The 20,964-nt window shown below is 36.6% G+C and overlaps 2 protein-coding genes across 7 annotated transcripts in view; both read left to right on the top strand.

Moving 5' to 3' along the window:
* LOC103031957 (ETS-related transcription factor Elf-1) overlaps nucleotides 1-5,062 on the top strand; it is a 374,649-nt gene extending 369,587 nt beyond the window's left edge. For all 5 annotated transcript variants that reach the window (XM_049469862.1, XM_049469859.1, XM_049469860.1 and 2 more), the window contains one exon: nucleotides 555-5,062. In XM_049469862.1, coding sequence (XP_049325819.1) covers nucleotides 555-1,626 — 1,072 coding nt within the window. In that variant the 3' untranslated portion in view covers nucleotides 1,627-5,062. The remainder of the gene's footprint in view (nucleotides 1-554) is intronic.
* Nucleotides 5,063-7,397: 2,335 nt separating this feature from the next.
* Nucleotides 7,398-20,964, top strand: part of sugt1 (SGT1 homolog, MIS12 kinetochore complex assembly cochaperone) — a 33,874-nt gene continuing 20,307 nt past the window's right edge. For both annotated transcript variants that reach the window (XM_015607258.3, XM_007254805.4), the window contains exons 1-7: nucleotides 7,398-7,544; nucleotides 7,635-7,683; nucleotides 10,292-10,382; nucleotides 11,638-11,707; nucleotides 11,964-12,034; nucleotides 14,476-14,526; nucleotides 19,398-19,426. In XM_015607258.3, coding sequence (XP_015462744.3) covers nucleotides 7,531-7,544; nucleotides 7,635-7,683; nucleotides 10,292-10,382; nucleotides 11,638-11,707; nucleotides 11,964-12,034; nucleotides 14,476-14,526; nucleotides 19,398-19,426 — 375 coding nt within the window. In that variant the 5' untranslated portion in view covers nucleotides 7,398-7,530. The remainder of the gene's footprint in view (nucleotides 7,545-7,634; nucleotides 7,684-10,291; nucleotides 10,383-11,637; nucleotides 11,708-11,963; nucleotides 12,035-14,475; nucleotides 14,527-19,397; nucleotides 19,427-20,964) is intronic.

The raw sequence follows: 20,964 nt of genomic DNA, 5'->3' as shown, positions 1-20,964 counted from the left end.
AGGTTAATTTGATTTTCTTCTTCCATGCATGCATTTTAATACAGTATAAAACTGCAACTTGAATATCACATACTGCAATATTTAAAAATAAATAAATAAATAATGGTAATATGCCCCAAAACTGTTAAAAACACCCCTAGGAATATGAGCTTTTTTTTTTCTTCTAAATGTGTGATTTGTTTCAATTACCTGGAACACAGTTTGTGTTGTGGTGTTTAGCTTGTTAGCTAATTTATCTGGGTGGCTATAAGTTTGTACATGGCAGAACCGGTGGCATTTCACACCTAAAAGACTACCAAAAGTCTTTAAATTTATAAATAAACTTAGACTTCTGCATTTTATATGTAATTATATATATATATATATATATATATATATATATATATATATATATATATATATATATATATATATTGCAGTGCTCTCCTATGAATGGAGTTTATAAAAATATATTTGTTTACATTTTCCTGGTTAATTCTGCCTGGAGGAGTTGAGTGAAATTCACTGTTAAGTGTGTTTCGTTAAAGATGGTTTGTCCCTTTTTCCTTTAACAGATACTACTATCAGCGTGGTATCCTGAATAAAGTTGAGGGACAGAGACTGGTGTATCAGTTTGCAGAGATGCCAAAGAACATCGTCTACATTGGTGATGATGAAGATTGCAGTGGTGGTAATGATCATAGCTTTCAAAATGAAGATGACAATGATCCCTCTGACAACGGCACTCCTTCCTTCGATACAGAACTGTTCTCTTCTAGCAGAGCTCCCAGTCAGACAACAAAAAGCCGCAGGGTGGTCAACGGTAGCCAGCGTAGAACGGTTAACCACCCTGCTGAGACGACAAGCACCACTAGGGCCAACCGTCCGTTGGGTCTTATCCAGCAGCAACACCTTCCCATAGTTTCTGCGGAGATGCTGAGGACTCTGCAGAACGTACAGTCCATCCAAACAGGCCAACATGGTTCAGTCTTCCGCACTGCTCAGCTGTTGGAGAGCCTCAGAGAGAAGCAAGCAACTCTGGAAGTGCAACAGGAAGAGCTGGGCATTCATACCGGAGAGGGGCAGGTTGACAGAGAGGGTAGTCAGATTGTTACGTTGCAGCTGGTTCCAGTACCACCCCCTGAACAAGGAATGGATGGGTCTGTGTTAACCTCTCCTCAGTTCATTATGCAAGCTATGCCAGATTCTGAGGAGGTAACCCTCGTTGTGCAGAATGTTTCCTTGGACGAGTCTGCTTTGGATCCTAGCCAAGAAGAGCCCACCCATACTGAGGTGGTAACGACCTCTCCTTTAAGGTCAAGTAGTACCAACGCCCCAGTTGTGACGTTTGTTGGAGGAGGACAACAACTGGTGACTCAGCCTCCTGGTACTGTTATCCATTCTGTCGTCACAGCAACGGAAGCAAAACACATCTCGGGTCAAGCAGGCCTAGAGGCAGAACCCAAAGAACTGCTCGAAAGCACTGAGCTAAGCAGAGATGACCTCTCCCAAGATACACACCAGCACATTGCAGATATGGGCATGAAGAGTCCCTCTGAAATGAAGATGGAACCACTGAGTGTCGTTATCATTAATGACTCTTGGGTGGGTTACACCTCCAACAGTGAGACTTCGGAGAAGGAGTAGGAGTAGGAGTCGACGCTTGTTTGTTTGAGTTGAGTGTCCAACACCATTAAGCCTTATTCGTTCCTTACACATTCCTCTGAGACTTGCACATGCACTGGAAATCTGGAAATTGCAGTCACTCCTTTTTCCTTTCTCTTTTTTTGACGTTTGTTTGCACCATATTTGCCTTGCTTTGCTATGAAATATTGTGCATAGACTTGTGATACATATGCAACTTAATATGAATCTTGAATCTATGAATCTTTTTTCTTCAAATAAGTGCCCTAAGTAATGTACTGCAATGTAAAAAATATTATGTCTCAGGGTTGTACTCTACTCTGATCTTTCACACAACAGATGACGTGTCAGTGATATTGCCATGAAAAGGCCAATCCTTTTTTTGTTATTTTTTTATATAAATATATATATAATGAGCTCCACTATCATGAATGAAAATTACCATTTTTAGCACAAAAAGCTAACTCTTTAACTACTGTAAAAAAGAGGGGAGAGAATGCACCTCAGATGTGGTGGATAGGTGTGCATGGATATGCGTTATGCACAACAAATGTCACGGTTTCTTGCTTGATAATCATCCATTACGTTGTGATTGAAATAAAAGTACTACTCCTTTCTGACCTGGACCAAATAATACAGAATTTTGCTATGCACAGTAACAAGGGGTATTTTTATTATTATTTTCGAGTTGTAGTTTGGTTTTCGGCGGTTATACTGCTCTTATCATGTCTTCATTTTTATAATATTTCCTTGAATATGCCTGACCAAAGTCTCCTGTTTGACAATCGTTTCACAATGCTCTGATCAATATGTATGTAAAACGCATTCTCAAAAGTAGTTCTTGCACTGTGGCCTCTTCATAAATAAGTCCCAAAGATGTTTTGAACAATATGTGTGTTTAAGTATCGACAAACCTCTGCACAGATGCACTGATCTTCAAATAATTATCACTAGCAGATGCTTCAGTTATTTGTTTGGTATGGATTGTAGTATCTGTACAGTGGCTGGCTTACCTGAGGCAAAAGAGAGATACTTGCTGTTTGGCTGTGAGTTCACGTAGGACCTTACTGTGTACGTACTTGTCTGCATAAAACACACAAGTCATTGTCATCTACTTGTCACAGTGGTATTTTCTTTGTTAAAAATTATAAGACCATTGCATTATCCTAGTTTATTGTAGTTCCAACGTGTTCTGAACCTTTTCTTCATTATAACAACAAGCTTAAAATTGCTAGTAGTATGACTTGGTAGCTAGCTACCAGGCTAAATTTCCTGTTCCACCTTAAATGATACAGCAGCAGTGCCTAAAGCTTCTGCATTTAAAGTGGAACTACATAATAGCCAGTTTCAGCTCCCTGTTACAAATTAATTTGGGTAAATGATACGAAATATATGTTGCCTTAAATTAAAGTAAAGTAAGCAACAAGATTACTAAACTTTACTGTCTTTGCTGTAACATTAGACTGGCGGGGTTGCCTACAGAGCACCGCTATTAGTAATCTAGTATTCTAGCAGTGTTCTTTTTCTATTTATTTATGTTTAGGTTCTTGAATAAGATTTTAACCACTTCCCCTTGTAACTCAGTTACTTTAGTCCTTTAGAAGGCTGCGTTTTAAAGAATTGGCAACTGAAGTATCCTTCTAAGTCTTCTGTTACCCACATTTCTCTGTACACATTTAGCGTTAAGGGTAACTAAATTTATTTTTAATTTTCTGTGGACAAAAAAAGTAAAAGCCAGAGGCACAAATTAGGAGGCTCTCTTTTCTCCCTCAAAAGAGGCGGAACCTTGCTCGTTGTATTAGCCTCCCAAAAAGCAATCTTTCTAAGACAGTGTCCTACTGAGGACCTGCTCTACGTGGACTGCAGCGTAGGCTTTGGAACGTAGCTACAGCTTTCAGCTTTTCTTCCAGCATTTTGACGTGTCTGAGTGGGTTCACTGCCCACTACTGTTTTTATTATGTGTACTGCACCTTTTGTACACAGTGTAAATTTTTGAGAACACCAACTTAGACCAAACGAGGATACGTATGCAGCAGCCATCATGCAACAAAAACAAAAATGCATACTTAACAGCAATTATATCTCTAGCCCTAGGGGAGCCAATTTAGGGACAAGTGTTTAGAATTTATTTTTCCCCCAATTTTCTGCCTGATATCATAACTGTCAGTTCCCAGCCACTAGCTAGGATTCTCCTATCACGCAATGTTACCAGCGCCTGGAGGGTGAAGGCTAGCATGTGCTTCCACAGAGTCGCCTTCAATAAAACCAGCCCACTGCTTCTTTTAAAACTGCTGCTGATGCAACATTATAGGACGGCTGAATGTGCTTAAACTGCCAATTTTGTTACATCAGCTAACAGACGCCCACGCTGGCGAGTGTTTGTGCTTAAGTGGTGGTTGGGGGGGGGGACAGATGGTCAGTGGTGCTGTCTTGTTGTTTTGGACATGGACAGCTGTGGTATCACTGGAGATGAAACTTATGATAAAAACATATGATCTTCTGGTGATTGGGCAATGCTTAAGGTGACCAATGTTTCAGACTGATATTTGTTAATGTATTTATTAAACTCAAGAAGAGCAGAATGTTTAGGTTATGCTGGACTACTGTGGATAAATAGCTGCATTTTATTCATTTGTATCATTCTATATATTTTTTTTTCTTTTGAGAGAAATTTAACGGTTTGAATAACAAAAATCATTGATCTGATTTGTATACTTTGAAGGCCAGGCCAGGAACATATTGGAAACAATTACTGTTGTTTACTCTATCCATTGTTTTATTCTGTATTACCTTGTATATTTAAGACTAAGCTCCAAAATAACTGATGGTTTTGGGTCCAAGGTTGGTTCATTTTGTGTTTTACTTGCAAATCTGATTATTTTACACATTTCTCAGGTTGAAATGTGGTTCAAATATCTTATAATTTTTTAACAAAAGATTTATATTTAACAAATAAAATCAGATGAAACAATTTAGTTGATTTTGTTGTTTTCAAAAACAGGCGTTCCTGTACAGAAAATGCCTCCATCTATGCCATTTTTTGGATTCTTTAATGTTATGTGCTTTATTACTGACAACAGTAACTGTTGTAAAAATGTGTTTTATTATTATTATTATTGCATATATTGGTATATCTTAATGAAAAAAAGCCTGTACAGTGCATCTGGATAACAAAGCCATATAAAAAAAATGTCTGTCTGCTTTATCCCTTGTATCTGATGAAATAATTGTCTTTTACGGGAGTTACCTTCTTATATGTCGGAGGTGTTGGAACTTTTCACTGATATTGTTGAACATGTATGTCTCAGTTTGCAGAAAATATTAAGATCTTTTTTTTGTCTTTTTTAAAATATCACTGTATTTGATGATTCTGTTCATTTTATACGCAAATGGTTGTCAAGCCTGTATTTAAGAAATAAAATATGCATTTGTTTTGGAATGCGGACTTGATTATTTGTTTCTGTACTGTAACCTGAAAATCCTGATGCCTATTTTTGTGAGAAAATATAATCAAGGCTGTTTCCAGCTGGAAAACCACTTTACAGAAAAACTCCCAGAAAGAGAAAGAAATCTTGAGGAGAACCTGGACTTAAAAGTATTGCAAAAGAGACAACTGAACAAATAAAAAAAATTAAAAGCTCCTGTACGGCAACTTTATTTTGAGTTGAAAATAAAAATTGTGTCAGCCTAAACAAGCTTATTGCTTCTTCATGCTATCAAACCTTTGCAACTTTTTGTTAAATATACAATTAATTCAACTGCAGTGCACGCTTCTTGATACAAAATTTAAATTTGAACTGTTCTTATTTTTATGACATACATCAGAGGCAGAATATATCTGTTTAGAATTAATTATTATTATTATTCCAATACGTCATGTACAGAGTGCATTATTAGCATTATGAGGCATGATAGGCCATTGGTTTCTGGAAATCTAGAGAAAAGTCCGGTATTTTATTATAACGCAATAGCAAAATACTGCTAAGTCCATTTTTTGTTCAATGTTGTGCAGCTTTAATACATTTCAGAAATGTGTTGTTTGGGCATTGTTGATGAGTTTAAGGGAATTAAGAATAACCTTAATTTTTAGTGTTTCATCGATAATGATACTGTCTGATATCTGATATACTGTGCTGATATTGGCACTTAGACACGGTATGTGTATATGCAACAGAGACCACAGAGATCACAAACTGACAGGCATGCACACCAGTAGTATTTTTTTTATCATTCTATAAAACATTCTAAACAAACAAAGAAAAATAACTTTAAGTAATAAGTAATATTATAATTATAATATTATATTTATAATACTTTGTATTATTACTAATACAGAATCTATTGTGAATTGTGGCATTCCACAGGGTTGAATTGTAGGGCCTTTGAAAATGTAAAGAACTATGTGAGCCTACATACAGGAAAAACGTGGTTAATCAACTACAAACAAACCTGATGTAAAAATGAGAGGTAAGATTTTAATCATTAATATTTTTGTGTAGGAGTGTGCCATATCGCATTGTACGCAATAATATTGCCAACACTTTTTTATACTGTAAACAGTATTAAACCCTGAAATGAAGGTAAATCTGAAAAATTTAGTGAACTTTTAAAGTACCCAGAAGTGATAAGGTGTTAAGGTGATGAAACTGGCACTCGTTAGGAAAAGGAAAGCCAAAAGTTACCTCTGTTGCACAGGACAAGTTCATCAGAGTTACCAGCCTCAGAAAGCACAGATAAGAGCCACCTAAATGCTTCACAGATTATTTTGGTTAGTTTTTACACTTTTAAAGGTCTCCTTCCCCTAAAATTTACTTTTTTCTTGTTGTTTGTGAAATATTATAGGTATCTCTGAGTTGTATATGCAGCTACACATGAAACTGTTCTTCAAACTCTATTGTCTGCAGTACCTAGTAAAATAAAATGTTTAGAAAAACAAGTTGATCAGGAAAAGCACCATGTTTACGTCAACCTGTGAGTTCATGACCTCACCCATCTTGGCTCAGGACCGCCCACAGACAAAGCTAAAGCCAGGCTGCAGCAGAGCAGACATTGTCAGCTAAAGAGCTTACAGCTCTGTTTACACAAGCTAGTTAGCATTAGCTATATTGTGTAAGTACCTATAGGTTTAAATCGGATCTCCGGTTGATTCTGCATTTTACCAAGAGCTTGAATACACAATAGGGAAGCTACGGCACTCGCATCGCTGTGAGTCTGACGTTAAGCGAAGTTTAAGGGTTAACTTTACCTAGCGCTTAGTGCTGTATCTTTAAAACTAAGGCTGTGTCTCCGAAAACATTTTGTCCTTTGAGTTTAAGAGCTGTAAAACTGACTGCAGGGGAAGGCAGGTAGGCGTTCTCTGCTGCAGTGCTGCTAGCCAATCAGAGGCGATATGTTTGCATGTATGAATATTCATGAGCAAGAGCCGAAATCCTGTCTTTCTTCAGAGACCACTAATTCTGTGAAATAAAGCAGGCTTATACAGAAACACCAGAGCACTTTTATCCACAAAAAAAACTGCTCACATGGCATTCCTTCATACTAGAGACCACAACTAGACATTTTAAAATGAATGAGAAAATGATTGAATGAGACTTTTAAGTTACTACATGAGTCTTTGTGTGTTCCTTCATAGTCTGGATGACTTATGTATTAATTTACTATTAGTTTACTATCATCTGTAAACACAGTAAAACAAGTCTAGAAGTTCTGTCACTTGAGCCAGTAGTTGATGAAGTCTGGTTCAGAGTTCAGTGGTTGCAGGCGTTTATTTTGCCGGGTGTTTTTCTCCACAGTTGGGAGTTTGACAGTCCTGATGTTTACATGGCGCTAAGCAGCAGCGAGGAGGGCCTTTCGGTTTCACTCAGAACTTTCTAGACCTTCTTCTTCACCCACGAGAACGGCGGACTCATGGCCAGCGACAGGTAACCTCCACACGGCCACAAACCGACAGTATAGCGCGATATAAGGTGGATTATTAACCTTTTATTAACCCTGTTTGCTTTTTATTGCAGGAGTTTTACTGACAGTTTCATAGACGAGGACCCGAAGCGAGCTCTGCAGGTAAAAACACTGCGATAGCCAGCTAGCGTAGCTAGCATAGGGGGCTAACTTGCTAACCTAGCTAGCTAACTAGTTCACTTAGCTTAAAACACAATGCTTAAATGTATGAGCGTTAAGAGTAACTTATACCATTAAATACATTTTTCATGTCTGAGGAGCCAAAAACACACGGGATTTGTGCAAATGGACATTTAACTTAGCTAAGCAGCGCAGTGTCTGAAAACCGGATGAGCTAGGTTAGCTGAATGGCTAGCTAGCTACGTTAGCCTGTTAGCCGAGGTAGGGTAAAGTGACTGGGTTTGTTAGCTAGTTAGCTAAGTTTTGACAGTTGTGATGTGATGGCTAACCAGTTTAAACTGTAGACAGCTGTTAACTCTTAGATAATATGCAGCAGTTCCGCGGTTTTTAGCTTTGGTCAGTGTTTTTAGCCAGTCTGCTCCATAGACTGTGGTTTGCTCTAGCTAGCAAAGCTAACGTAGCTGTTCTCGAATTTTTCTGACTAACTAAGCTAGCTAACTAACTGTGTTCACATCCAACACACAGTTATTCACAGTTTACATAATATATTTGAGTTAATACTATTAAAAAGCGTGGGTATAATATGTTTTGCTCACTTTTAGAGTTGGTGCCTAAGTTAGCTAGCTAGCAGAGTATCTAACGTTACCTGTCTATAACCTGCTTCTCACATCCAGAATGTTCTATGCCCAGCTGTGAAGAGCCTGAGAATTAGGATGGTGATGCTACTGTATAAATGTACCGTGGTAAAAATAAGAAAGAGAAAAACATACAGCATGGGTAGTTCAGGCTTGTTGACCAGCATATGGTAGTAATGTTTTTTCTTATTTTGGGGTTATGTGGTTCACGTGGTTCACAAGCATGGTCAGCCAGACCAGGCTAGCTAGTAAGATAACTAGTATAAATGACCAAGCTTGACCATGCTGGTTAACCAAAATGAGCAGCAGCAAGACTAACGTGCATGACAAAGCTGGTCCAATATGCTGTATTTCTATATGGGTTTGATGGTTTAGCTGGTCTATAACCTGCTGCTGAGATCCAGAATGTTCCATGCTCATCTTTACCATATTAGCTACTGTATAAGTTTTTCCTGGTAAAAAAAAAAAAAACATACAGCATGGCTAGTTCAGGCTTATTTACCATCATATGGTATTTATGTTTTTCTTATTATGGGGTTTGATAGTTTACAAGCATGATCAACCTGACCAAGCCTGCTAACTAAATAACCAGTATAAGCTTGACACAAAGCTGGTCCAATATGGTATGTTTTGATTTGGGTTTGATCGTTTGCTGGTCTATAACCTACTGTATAAATTCACCCTGGTTTAAAAAGAATTAAGACTTGTTGAACAGCATATGGTAACCTAACCAAGCTAGCTAACTAGATATCCAGTATGACCAAGCTTGACTATGCTGGCTAACCAACGCGAGCAGCAGCAAGACTAAAGTGCTTTGACCAGCATGACAAAGGTGGTCCAATATACTACATTTTATTTTGGGTCTGATGATTTAACTGGTCTATAACCTGCTGCTGAGATCCAAAGTTGTCCTTGCCCAGCTGTGGAGAGTCTGTGAATTAGGATGATGAAGATGTACCATATTTGCTACTGTATACATTTACCCTGGTAAAAAAAAGAAAAACATACAGCATGGCCAACAGCTGGCTTAGGAACCAGCATTGAGTGTGATTTCATTTGGGTTTAATGGTTTAGCTGGTCTAACAGCATAATCAGCCTGACCAAGTTAGCTGCTTCATTATATTTCCAGTATGACCAAGCTTGACCATGCTGAGATCCAGAATGTTTCTAAGCTGTGGAGAGAAGACTAAGGTGGTTGACCAGCATGACCAAGATGGTTGGCTATGGTGGTCAAGAGCTAGTTAACTTGCCAGATTACCAATATAAGATATGTTTTCATTTGGGTTTGTTGGTTTAGCTGGTGTACAAGCATGATCAACTAAACCAAGCTAGTTACATATACAGTATGACTGTAGACCGATGTGGGATTTCTGGGCCAATGCCATTATCATCTCTGCTAATGCCAGTATGCACAATTTTGACTTACTAGAAACTAGACACCATGTTATAACTTTAGAAACAAATGTAGCATTTATATAGTTTTAGTTTCCAACCAACTGTATGCAGACAATAAAATGAAGGGTGTTTCCTGAGAAATCTGTTTTCATATCTGTTGTTTTCACATTAATATATCTTATATTAACTGGCCCTTATATAAACTGATCGCAGCCGGAAACCTTTTTGTAAATAACAGGTTAAATAAAACAATAGCCCTATTGAAACTAATAAAATAAATATAAATGAGCTTATATTAAAGGATTTAAATGTAGCATTTATTTAAAAGGATTTAAAATGTCAGCAAGTATCGGTTTGAAATATCTAAACATTGTTCAATGCCAGTGATTATAAAAAACTATTATCGGCCGATACCAGCATTATGGTATGCTTTTGCCTGGCTGACCAGCATTTCAACCACCTTGACTCTCAAGGCTCAGCTTTGACAGACTGATACCAGCTACTATCAGAAGTCTTTCTGTACTTTCAAACTAACTAACTAAGTTTTGTTATGTTCACAGGAGCTGAATGTGGCTTTGGGAGATACAGCTGACAATGCAGAATGGCTCTGTCAGCGATCTTATGCACACATTCTGGTCCAGGACTATAACAGTAAGTTCCTGTTTTTGGTTTTCTTTGCTTTTTTTTCAGTGTATCTCAGACTATTTAGCATATGTTTATCAGCAGCATAACACATCTTTGTGTTTGGCTTACTGTTTGCTATTGTGTCTGTACGTATTTTGCCGGTTTATCTACATATCTAATTTAAATAGATATGAAATTGTTTCAAATAGATTTTTGTTGAAAGTTAAAATGTGTGGCAGAGAGTCAAACAAAATGCTTGTAGGCTGTTCAAATGTAGAGAAACTATCATAATCTCCAGTTTGGGAAGGGACGTAACTCACAAACAGGGAACTTGAGAGTGCAGTGAGAGAACTACTGTCAGCTGATTAATCTGGTAAACATTTTCACTGTGATGTATGAAGTAATAGTAATACAGCTAGTGGCTGTTAAGAGCACTGTGTGAGTCCTTCATAACTAAAATGTAAACTGAACACTGACACTACAAACAAGTTTAGTGCAATGTTATTATGCTGTAAATTATATTATTGCTCAGAGTTTGTGTCTAGAGTTAAAGGTCTTGTTCAGTGTTGTTCTGTCAGTCAGGGGTCTGATTGTCTTATAAGTTAAGAGTTGTTCTTTGTTAGTTAGTCCAGCATCACTTAGCACACTAGGTATCTGTTTTCTACCAACCTTTTTACACACTATATGTTTTCCAGATTAAAGATACAGGCAGTACAGGGCCAGGATAATATTGTTAGCTGGGATAATGTAGCCTTATTTTTTATTATTATTATTATTATTTTTATTTTTTTTACCAAATGGATTGGTGTCTTTCACTGTGTAAATTTAAATTCTCATGTAACTTGAGTAGCACTGCTGAGGTCCATTTATGTTTAGCGTAGCATTACTGAAGTAAATTTATGGCTACAGTGCACTGCTGAGGTAAATGTCTTAGTAGACTAGTACTGCTAAGGTAAAGTCATGATAAGAGTCCCTCAAACTATTATCTACTGTATTTTTCGCAATATAAGGTGCACCTAAAATCTCTTAAATTTCCCAAAAATCCTCAGTGCACCTTATAATCCAGTGCACTTTATAATCCAGTGCACGTCTGTATGAATTATTATAGTATAACATCTTGTTGAAAAAAAAAATGTCTGTATTTGTTTTTTATTTATCTACTTGTGTGTTTTATCTAGGTAGTGATGTGAGCGTTTCATAAAAGATTCCCAGTATCAATTACATAGTAGTCTGCCTTTATGTCGTGGATGATTACCCAAAAGTTTTTTTTTTTAACTTTCAGGAGCAGTCGATGATGCTAAGAAAGCACAGCAGCTTCAGCCTGGTATGGCCACTGCCTTCCTGAGAAAAGGGTGAGTATATGTGACTAAAAGATGTGTCACATTAATTACAGATAACTATGTGAGTCATTTTGTAATTTTCCGTATATATGGCATTGATGTCATTGTTTTTTTTTTTTTAAAACAAGCAAATGACTCAATGTTGTGTATTTACTAAGATCAGGACTAATCGGAAATCTCTTTTAAACTTTTTTTGTGAAAATGTTGGCTGTTGCATTGACAGTATCTTTTAAATAACTGCTCTATTTTTATATATTGTTTTGCCCAGAATCGCAGAATATCATCTCAACAACATCAGTGAGGCTCAGCAGACCTTTACAGCAGGAAAGGCACTTGATGGTAGGCATGAAGGGCATGTTTTTCTTTTAATTTCTCACAAATATCAGATTTTCACACCCAGTTAACAATCAATCCAAATATTCTCTGGCTAGCTGACGTTTTCTTAGAAGGGCAGGTATCTTTTGTATAGGTGAGAGCCGGGCACAGACTAACCGGAGGTAATTTATATGCCAATTTTTTTTCCATGTGCTTTGAATTCTAAACAATGCTGCACAAACCTGCAGGATATACATGTGTGGTCTCCTGCATTGAATAGCCAGATGCGGATGATCACAATCATTGCCACCCACTAGGTGTGTGTCATATTGTATCGTATGCAATAAAATCGCCAAAAGTTTGAAATAGCATTATTGCTACAATACCGTGAAATACAGTTCTGGAAAAAATAAGAGACCACTTAAAAATAATGAGTTTCTTATTATGGGAGTGGCATAAATTTAACCAAAAGTAGTGTGTAAGACTGGTGGAGGAGAACATGCCAATATTTATGAAAACTGTGATTAAAATCCAGGGTTATTCCACCAAATATTGGTTTCTGAACTCTTAAAACTTTATGAATATGAACTTGTTTTATTTGCATTATTTGAGGTCTGAAATCTCTGCATCTTTTTTGTTATTTCAGCCATTTCTCATTTTCTGCGAATAAAGGCTATAAATGACAATATTTTTATTTGAAATTTGGGAGAGAGAAATTTTGTCAGTGGTTTATAGAATAAAACAACAGTGTTCATTTTATGCAAACATATACCTATAAATAGCAAAATCAGAGAAACTGAAGTGTTCTCTTATTTTTTTTCCCCAGAGCTTTCTGGTGATATTATTTTAGGGCTATATGGGCCATTAGGCTAAAGCTTTCTTGCTGTTTATAGCGAAAGTACATTTTACACTCTTCTCATTTCTTATTAAATCTTAATCTACTAGAAACAAATCATATCTGTCCAGTGTTTATTATTATCATGACATGTTGGAGCATTGATTTCTGTTACAATCTGGTGAAAATCTCAATTAAGGTGTGAGCAACATCATATTGTATGCAATAATATTGGCAAATAAATGAAATCATAATAATTTTGTTACAGTACCGGTAGTCTGTTTTTGATTTTTTTTTCTAATTCAATGCTTTGTCAGATCAACAAGAATATTGTTATCGCAAAAATACCCTGAAATTCCCGGTACACACGTGACACTGTGTATTGAGGAATGTTGAATGTCTGCATAGCTTTGTAAATGGAACATCCCATCTGTCAGACATGTACTATCACTAGTGATGTCAAACCTGAAACTCGGATTGGAACAGAACTTATTTTTGATCTAAGTTCTGTGTATAAATTATAGAATTCACACTCACATTATTTTTACTATCCCTCTTGATGATTTTAATTTAGCATGATATAAAAACATGTGAATTACTCACACATTAGTGTAAGTGCAGTGTCCCTAAGGTCCCTAGAAAAACATTTGAAAGCATCTGTGGGGTTTTATTGTTAAAAGGTTGTGTTTCTGTTTTTATACACTGATTTATTTTATGCATTGGTAGACTTGTTGATTTTTATAATTTTTTTAGTAGGTTTATATTTATTTTTCCCCCTCAAGTTTGTGACAATCAGATTTATGTGTTATCTGATTTAAAAAAGCATACTTTTCGGCAAATAAAGGCTCTAATTGACTATTTTTATTTGGAATTTGGAAGAAATTTTGTCCGTAGTTTATAGAATAAAACAATAATGTTCATTTTACGCAAGCATATACCTATTAATAGCAAAATCTGAGAAACTGATTCAGAAACTGAAGTGCTCTCTTTCTTTTTTTTTTCCTCCGAAACTGTATATGTATATAGTTCAGTAGCAGAGCATTGTAGCCAACATAATACATGAATACATGAAAGTTTTCCCTTAACAGATCATCACTGTAGCCTGTATTGATCCAGTGTGGGTAAACTGAAGGCCAGGGAAAAGCTGCACAGCTCTTGTCTGCCAAAATTTGCTTAAATGTCAGTGTTTTAAATCTTTAAGTACAGTGGTGTTATTTATGCTTACTTAAAATAAATCCCCAGCTTAACCTGGGAAAGGCTAGGCTGTGTATTGTAAGCTGTAGTATTTATACACTTGGCTTGGAATGAAGCAGTCTGTGTGATACATAGGCTAATCCTGAATTAAACACAAGGTTAGCTTGTTAAACCAGGAAACTTGCTTTATCCTCAGGAGATGGAACTTTCCATTCTTGGTTGGAAGGTTACACGCATGTAGTAGTATTGTGGCAGACAGTCAGCGCAGATATTAAATATTTTATTTGGTGAAAGTTTTATTTATTCATGTCAGAAACAACTGTCTTAAACCTGGTGTCCACGGACTCGGAAACTGTTAAAGCTCTTGTGGACCTGAATATAGTGGGGAAAACGAAACAATCAGTGTGAATTGTTAATTCTTGTTTGTGTTTCACAGATTCCAATGAGGCTTTTGTAACGTGGATGAAGCTCTGCGAAGAGAAAATGAGTAAGTTAACTGTCAAAGATGGCTAAGATATATATATATATATATATATATATATAGTAGTGTATTTTTTTTACTACACTTTTTACATTCACAAGGGGGATGTTAGTGATTATAATAATTTTTAAAAATAGTTTTTACAGGTAGATTGAATAATAATGAATTTTTGTTAAGTACTGATTGTAAATAAAATAAATCAATGCATTCTGGCTTTATTTATTTTAGATTTGTGACAATGTGTAAGAATGGCAAATAGCACTTTTGCACTTTAATCACATTACACATTTTAATGACAACATATTCATGATGGAGTGCATAAGTGTTAAGCAATACATCTACTAGAGGGCATTGTTTAGAGATGTTTAGATTGGTAAAATGTAAGTAAAAGGAAATATTGCTTTTTATGCAGATACCATATTGGGATCTAATAACAGAGTAGCTCACTTTTAAGTAGTGGGCGGGGTTTAAACACAACACAACACTAAATGGACCGCCTGTTTGACATCAGTGTTTACATGTAAAATATCGGTAATCATTTAAAATCAATACTGTGTTTAAAAAATATATATATAGTATTGCAAAACAAATAATCGGGATACGATTAAATAAAAAAATATATATATTTTTTAATCTCGGAACCATAACCCGATGCGCACCTCCCAAAAAATGATTGGTGTGCTGAGCCGTCCACACATTCTCGCCTTCACGGTTTCAACTGAAAAGTGAAACGTACACACAAATGCAGAAGTAAAAAGTGTCAGGGCGTTCGCGCAGAATACACCATAGACAACACGTTGACTTGGCGCAGAAGTATAAGTTGGCCAGGTGGTTAAATGGGGTTATTTATATTTGCAATGCTTCATCAGTTTTCAGAAACACAGTATCGATTTTTTGGATGTAAAGGTCAGTGTCAGACAGTGGGTGTTTTAACCCCACCCACTAGCTAGCAGTCTTTTTTTATATATTTTTAAGATTTTTTTGATAATATCTTAGGGTAGCTTTAAGGATTTTTAAACTAGTATATTGTAATATGCTGAGTTCCTGAATTTAACTAAGAGTTTTACTTGAGAAAATAAATGCTGGTGTAGCTCCATATTCCACACTCAGCAGCTTAAAAAAAGAGGAAACTTGCCATTAGCTGTGTGTATGTTTGTGTGTGCGTGTGTGTGCGCATGTCCTCGCAAGTGTGAAAGAGAGAGCATAAACTTCAGCATAAATTAAAGGTAATATACCGTCTGAACTCAGCACTGAGTGTGTATTATATCTCTAAATAAAACTGCTAACGTGTTGGTAGTCAATTGTCATGTGATTAATTGGCGTTTAAAAATGAACACATAGAAGTTTCTAGATTAACTGCATCCGTGAACCTGTTAATGTTGAAAGCCCTAACAAAAAGTACTTTTTTATTTAGCTTATATAAGTATGTTACAGTATTGCGCTACGACAGTTTTATACATTTTTGATTTAAACAATCACAATATATCGCCGTGCTCACAGTATAGAATAGTAATATACAGCTCTGGAAGAAATTAAGAGACCACTTCAGTTTCTGAAGCAGTTTCTCTGATTTTGCTATTTATATGTATATGTTTGAGTAAAATAAACATTGTTGTTTTATTCTATAAACTACGAACAATAATTCTCCCAAATTCCAAATAAATATATTGTCATTTAGAGCATTTATTTGCAGAAAATGAGACATGGCTGAAATAACAAAAATTTGCAGAGCTTTCAGACCTCAAATAATGCAAAGAAAACAAGTTCATATTCATGCAGTTTTAACAGTTCAGAAATCAATATTTGGTGGAATAACCCTGGTTTTTAATTACAGTTTTCATGCATCTTGGCATGTTGTCCTCCACCAGTTTTACACACTGCTTTTGGATAACTTTATTCCACTCCTGGTGCAAAAATTCAAGCAGTTCAGCTTGATTTGATGGATTGAGATCATCCATCTTCCTCTTGATTATTTTCAGAGGTTTTCAATTTGGTAAAATTTTGTAAAATCATTTTTAAGTGGGCTCTTATTTTTTTTTTCAGAGCTGTATATGTTGTCAATTTCTAGCTAAGACACAGTACTAGTCATGAGTCAAACACTTCCTGGATCCTGAAAGGAAAAAGTGTGGAACCCTTGTGTTAGAGTAGAGTCTAATTATATTAGGCTTTTTCAGAGCGCTTGAAAGCGAACTTGTTGTCCTAAGCTTCCACCTCAGCGGCTCGTTCACAGTAGTATCTCAAGCAGCGGCCGGCTATTCTTAGATGCGGCGCACTCAAGCGATTGCCTTGGGCCAACAAACAACTGGCAACGCGGCGACGTTCAGCAGCGCTCGCGAATTTGCCACAAGCAGAAGCTGAATGTTTTTCTTCCGAAGCCATTATCAGTTGTTAGCACAGTGTTGCGCGGCACGGGTGTTATTTTCTAAAATGTCAGCCAGCCGTTCTGGCTGTGTTGAGATGGTTTAAGAATCACGCAGCATGCTAAGAAGGTCTCCTCTGTAGCAGCAGGAGCTGCATGTTGAACGTCTTCATGCAAAGTTGCCTTCAGTCAGGTTTGTTCTTTCAGAGACCAAATTAGCGGAGATTTCTCATTAGGGGCTCCCATTAAAACCTAAGTTGGGCTAATGATTGTCGTGTTATTAAGCACTACATCATTTGCAGTAAGCGTTCATAGCGTGAAGTGTCTACAGTTGATCAAGGCCCTCCTCCTCCTCTTCCTCCTCCTCCTCCTTCTCCTTTCTCTGCTTCCCCTCTTGCTTTTCTCTGTTGAGAATATGGGTTATTGTTGAATTGTAGATGTTTACACTTCACTTTTATGTCAGTTTTAAGTCACATTTACCGTTTGCCTGCTCTTTTGCTGCATTCTTTTTTTTTCCCCTTCCTTCTTTTAATATAAACCCTCCCTACACCCCCCTAGCAGCCTCTGACTCTTCCATACAGATCAAAACTAGATATGCATGGGGATTTTTTTTCTCCTTTTTTTTTTTTTTTTCTTATTCCCGTCCCCCCCCGCTCCCCCTCTTTTTTTTTTTTTTTTGAAATGCGACCTCATTTTAGGCACCATTAATGCGCTGTCGGATGCTCGCAAGCTCCGTCTCATACTGTTTATGAAAATATTCAATAATTTATGAGACATAACAGCTTAATACTGGGGAAAAGGACCTCTTAGGCTTATATTTACGCTGGCAAGAAATGCTCTCGGAATGGTAAACAGCTCTCACACTCTTTAAGCGTAGGCGTATAGGCGTCGCAGGAATAGTTTGGAGGCTTAAGACTTGTCATAAACAGACTTGAATGCATTAAAACTACTGTACGAACAGCATCGCCTTTGGAGCATCTTAAGTCGAGTTCCAATTTGAACACTTGTTTTTTTTTTTCTTTTACTCTTAGTGGAAGAGATGGGTGTCAGTTTACATCAGGATATACTTTCGCACACTTCCCTCCAGCTGTGTTTCAGTTTATAATACGCCTGAGATGATGGGTATGAGTTACGACTTTTAATTATGCGTTCCCATTTGCATCGAGTTCCTAAAGTATAATATACCAGCTAAACTAAAGTTGGGACTGTGCACTCATTTGATAAAATATAAAATAGTGGGTAAATACTATTCACTCATCGTCAAAGAAATGGTGGCAAAAATGGTTGGACCCGGAAGGAAGTGTCGGATAGCATTGCTATTCAGAAGGAAGATGAGGAACAGTTACCAGGAACAATAAATGATTAAACATTAAAAGCCCTGTCATACATGCTGCGCAAGGCACATGACGATGCTCATTGCTATCTTGCATCTCACCAACAGGCTATTTTCACGCCTTACACCTACGTTGTTTAAATGGCAACAATGCTTGTGAGTTTTCTATACCGATACCAGTATGATACTTTTTTCGATACATTTTTCTAAATTGCATCCAAAAAATACAACAAAAAATACTATGATTATTCTCACACTGTGGATTTATTTTAACAGTCGACATAGTAACGAGTAATCTCATTCTCATACATCATAAGAGGCAAGATCTCTTTGGATCTAGATGAAACAAACAATCAGTGAGCATTTTTTGCTTTATTAAGAACAAAAACAGCAGTGTCAGTTTAACTACTTAAACTACAAATATTTTTCTCGAAGCATATTGCTGGATACAGTTCAGCTTTTTAGAGTTATTTTGAAGAAATATCAGCATTAGATTGGCAAACTGAAAGAATATTTTTATTGGACAATGGTGGTGTGGACCATTTGAATGATCACTACATTTCTGCCTGTTCCTGGCAGTTGTTTATTCCACGCTCTGTGCGCTCTTCACATTCGGCGTGTTTCACTCAAAGTACGAAAAACAGGCACCAAATTTTTAAGATCTTTCAGGACTCTTTGTAGTACCGAGACATTTCAGTCGGTGCCTTTTTTGGTATCAAATTTTGATACCCAGCCCTACATGTGAATAGTAGTTTGTCTCAGTAGCTAGCTAGCTAAATGGTGCAACAGACAGCAGAGGCTGCAGCATTTAAGGTGGAATGAAAATAATAAAATAAAATAAAATTAAAGTGTTAATTAGAAGTGTTATCCAAATTGTTAGGAGGAGTATTTTACCCTTTCTCCTTGTAACTCAAAAAAACAAGGTGTAGGGTACAAAAGAGAAAAAATATTGGGCCGGTTGTTATTTTCACCAAGACCAAAGCAGGACTAGTCACTGAAGATGAGTTGGTGCCATTCTGAGTCACTTTAACATTCTGGCATGACTACCCAACATGTTTTACGTGTTTCATTCCTCTCAGTTGATTGGGTCTGGGTGCAACAATGGACAATGAGTGTGTTATGGTTTCTAGTTTTTGAATAATGATAATCTAATGGCTGCTTTATTTTTTTCTTTTGTTATAACAGCACAAAGACAAAATGGAACCGCAACTTCGGTACGTATTATTTAATATTCTGTTCACATTCATTCACACTTAATCACTCAATAAATCATTATATATACATCTCTGGAAGAAAATTAAGAGACTATATCAAAATAATCTGTTTTGCTGATTTTGCTGTTTATAGGTATATTTTTGAGTAAAATTAACATTGTGGATTTATTTAATAAATTACTCACGATATTTCTCCAAAATTGCAAATAAAAATATTGTAATTTAGAGCATTTATTTGCAGAAAATGAGAAATGGTCAAATTAACGAAAAAGATGCAGTGCTTTCGAACCTCAAGTAATGCAAAGAGAACAAGTTCATATTCATTTAGAAACAACAGAAATGCTAAAATGATTCAGAATTCATCATTGGTAGAATAACCCTGGTTTTTAATTACTTTGATGTGTCTCGGAATGCTCTCCACCAGTCTTTCACACTGCTTTTGGATGACCTTATGCCACTCCTGCTTCAAAAATCCAAGCAGTTCAGCTTTGTTTGATGGCCTGTGACCATTTGTCTTTCTCTTGATCATATTTCATAGGTTTTTAATGGTGTTCAGGTCTGGAGATTGTGCTGGTCAGTGGCCACGACACTGTCTTGATCTGGTGGTCCTTCATCCACACCTTGATTGATCTAGTTGTTTGGACTTGAGCATTGTCCTGCTGAAAAAAAACAGTCATCAGAGTTGGGGAACATTTGCCAGAGCAGAAGGAAGCAAATTTTATTCCAGGATTACCTTAAATGTGGCTTGAGCTATTAAAAAAGACCAAACTTCACAAGCTATCAAGCAAAGCTGAACTGCTTGAATTTTTGTGCCAGGAGTGGAATAAAGACCCCCCAAAAGCAGTGTGTAAGACTGGTGGAGAGCAGGCCATAATGCAGAAAAGCTGGGATTAAAAATCAGGGTTATTCCACCAAATATTGATTTCTGAACTCATAAAACATTAGCAGTGCTGTTTCTAAATGAATATGAACTTGTTTTCTTTGCATTATTTGAGGTCTGAAAGCTTCATCTTTGTTTGTTATTTCAGCCATTTCTCATTTTCTGCAAATAAATGCTCTAAATGACAATATTTATATTTGTAATTTGGGAGAAATGTTTTCTGTAGTTTATAGAATAAAACCACAATGTCCTTTTTACTCAAACATAAACCTATAAATAGCAAAATCAAAGAAACTGATTCTGAAACATATTTTTTTCCAGAGCTGTATATGTATTCCTAACAGCAAGACATCTATAGAAATCCCATCACTTTAAAACACTCAAGCCTCTATGTGTGATGACATCAGCATGTGATTTGTGAGGGCGTGTGAATTACCATGGGTCTGTGATCCACTAGAAGAACTAAGAGAAAATCCCACTCACATAACTAAATCAAGTTTATCTTTATCATTCCTTTTACTCCCCCGATCTGTGCTTCCTCCCCTGTGTCTTGAGTTTGATTTTCTGCAGTGAATAGCAAAAAGACTAGCATCAGCCCTCAGGGGTGCAGCAGCTCTCAAAGGATGCTCAGAGCATTTGTGTTGAGGTGGAATTAACA

This window comes from Astyanax mexicanus, chromosome 21 (assembly GCF_023375975.1).
Source record: "Astyanax mexicanus isolate ESR-SI-001 chromosome 21, AstMex3_surface, whole genome shotgun sequence".
Classification (NCBI taxonomy): Eukaryota; Metazoa; Chordata; class Actinopteri; order Characiformes; family Acestrorhamphidae; genus Astyanax; species Astyanax mexicanus.
The sequence above is the reverse complement of the archived record's forward strand: the minus strand, read 5'-3'. Positions and strand labels throughout refer to the sequence as shown.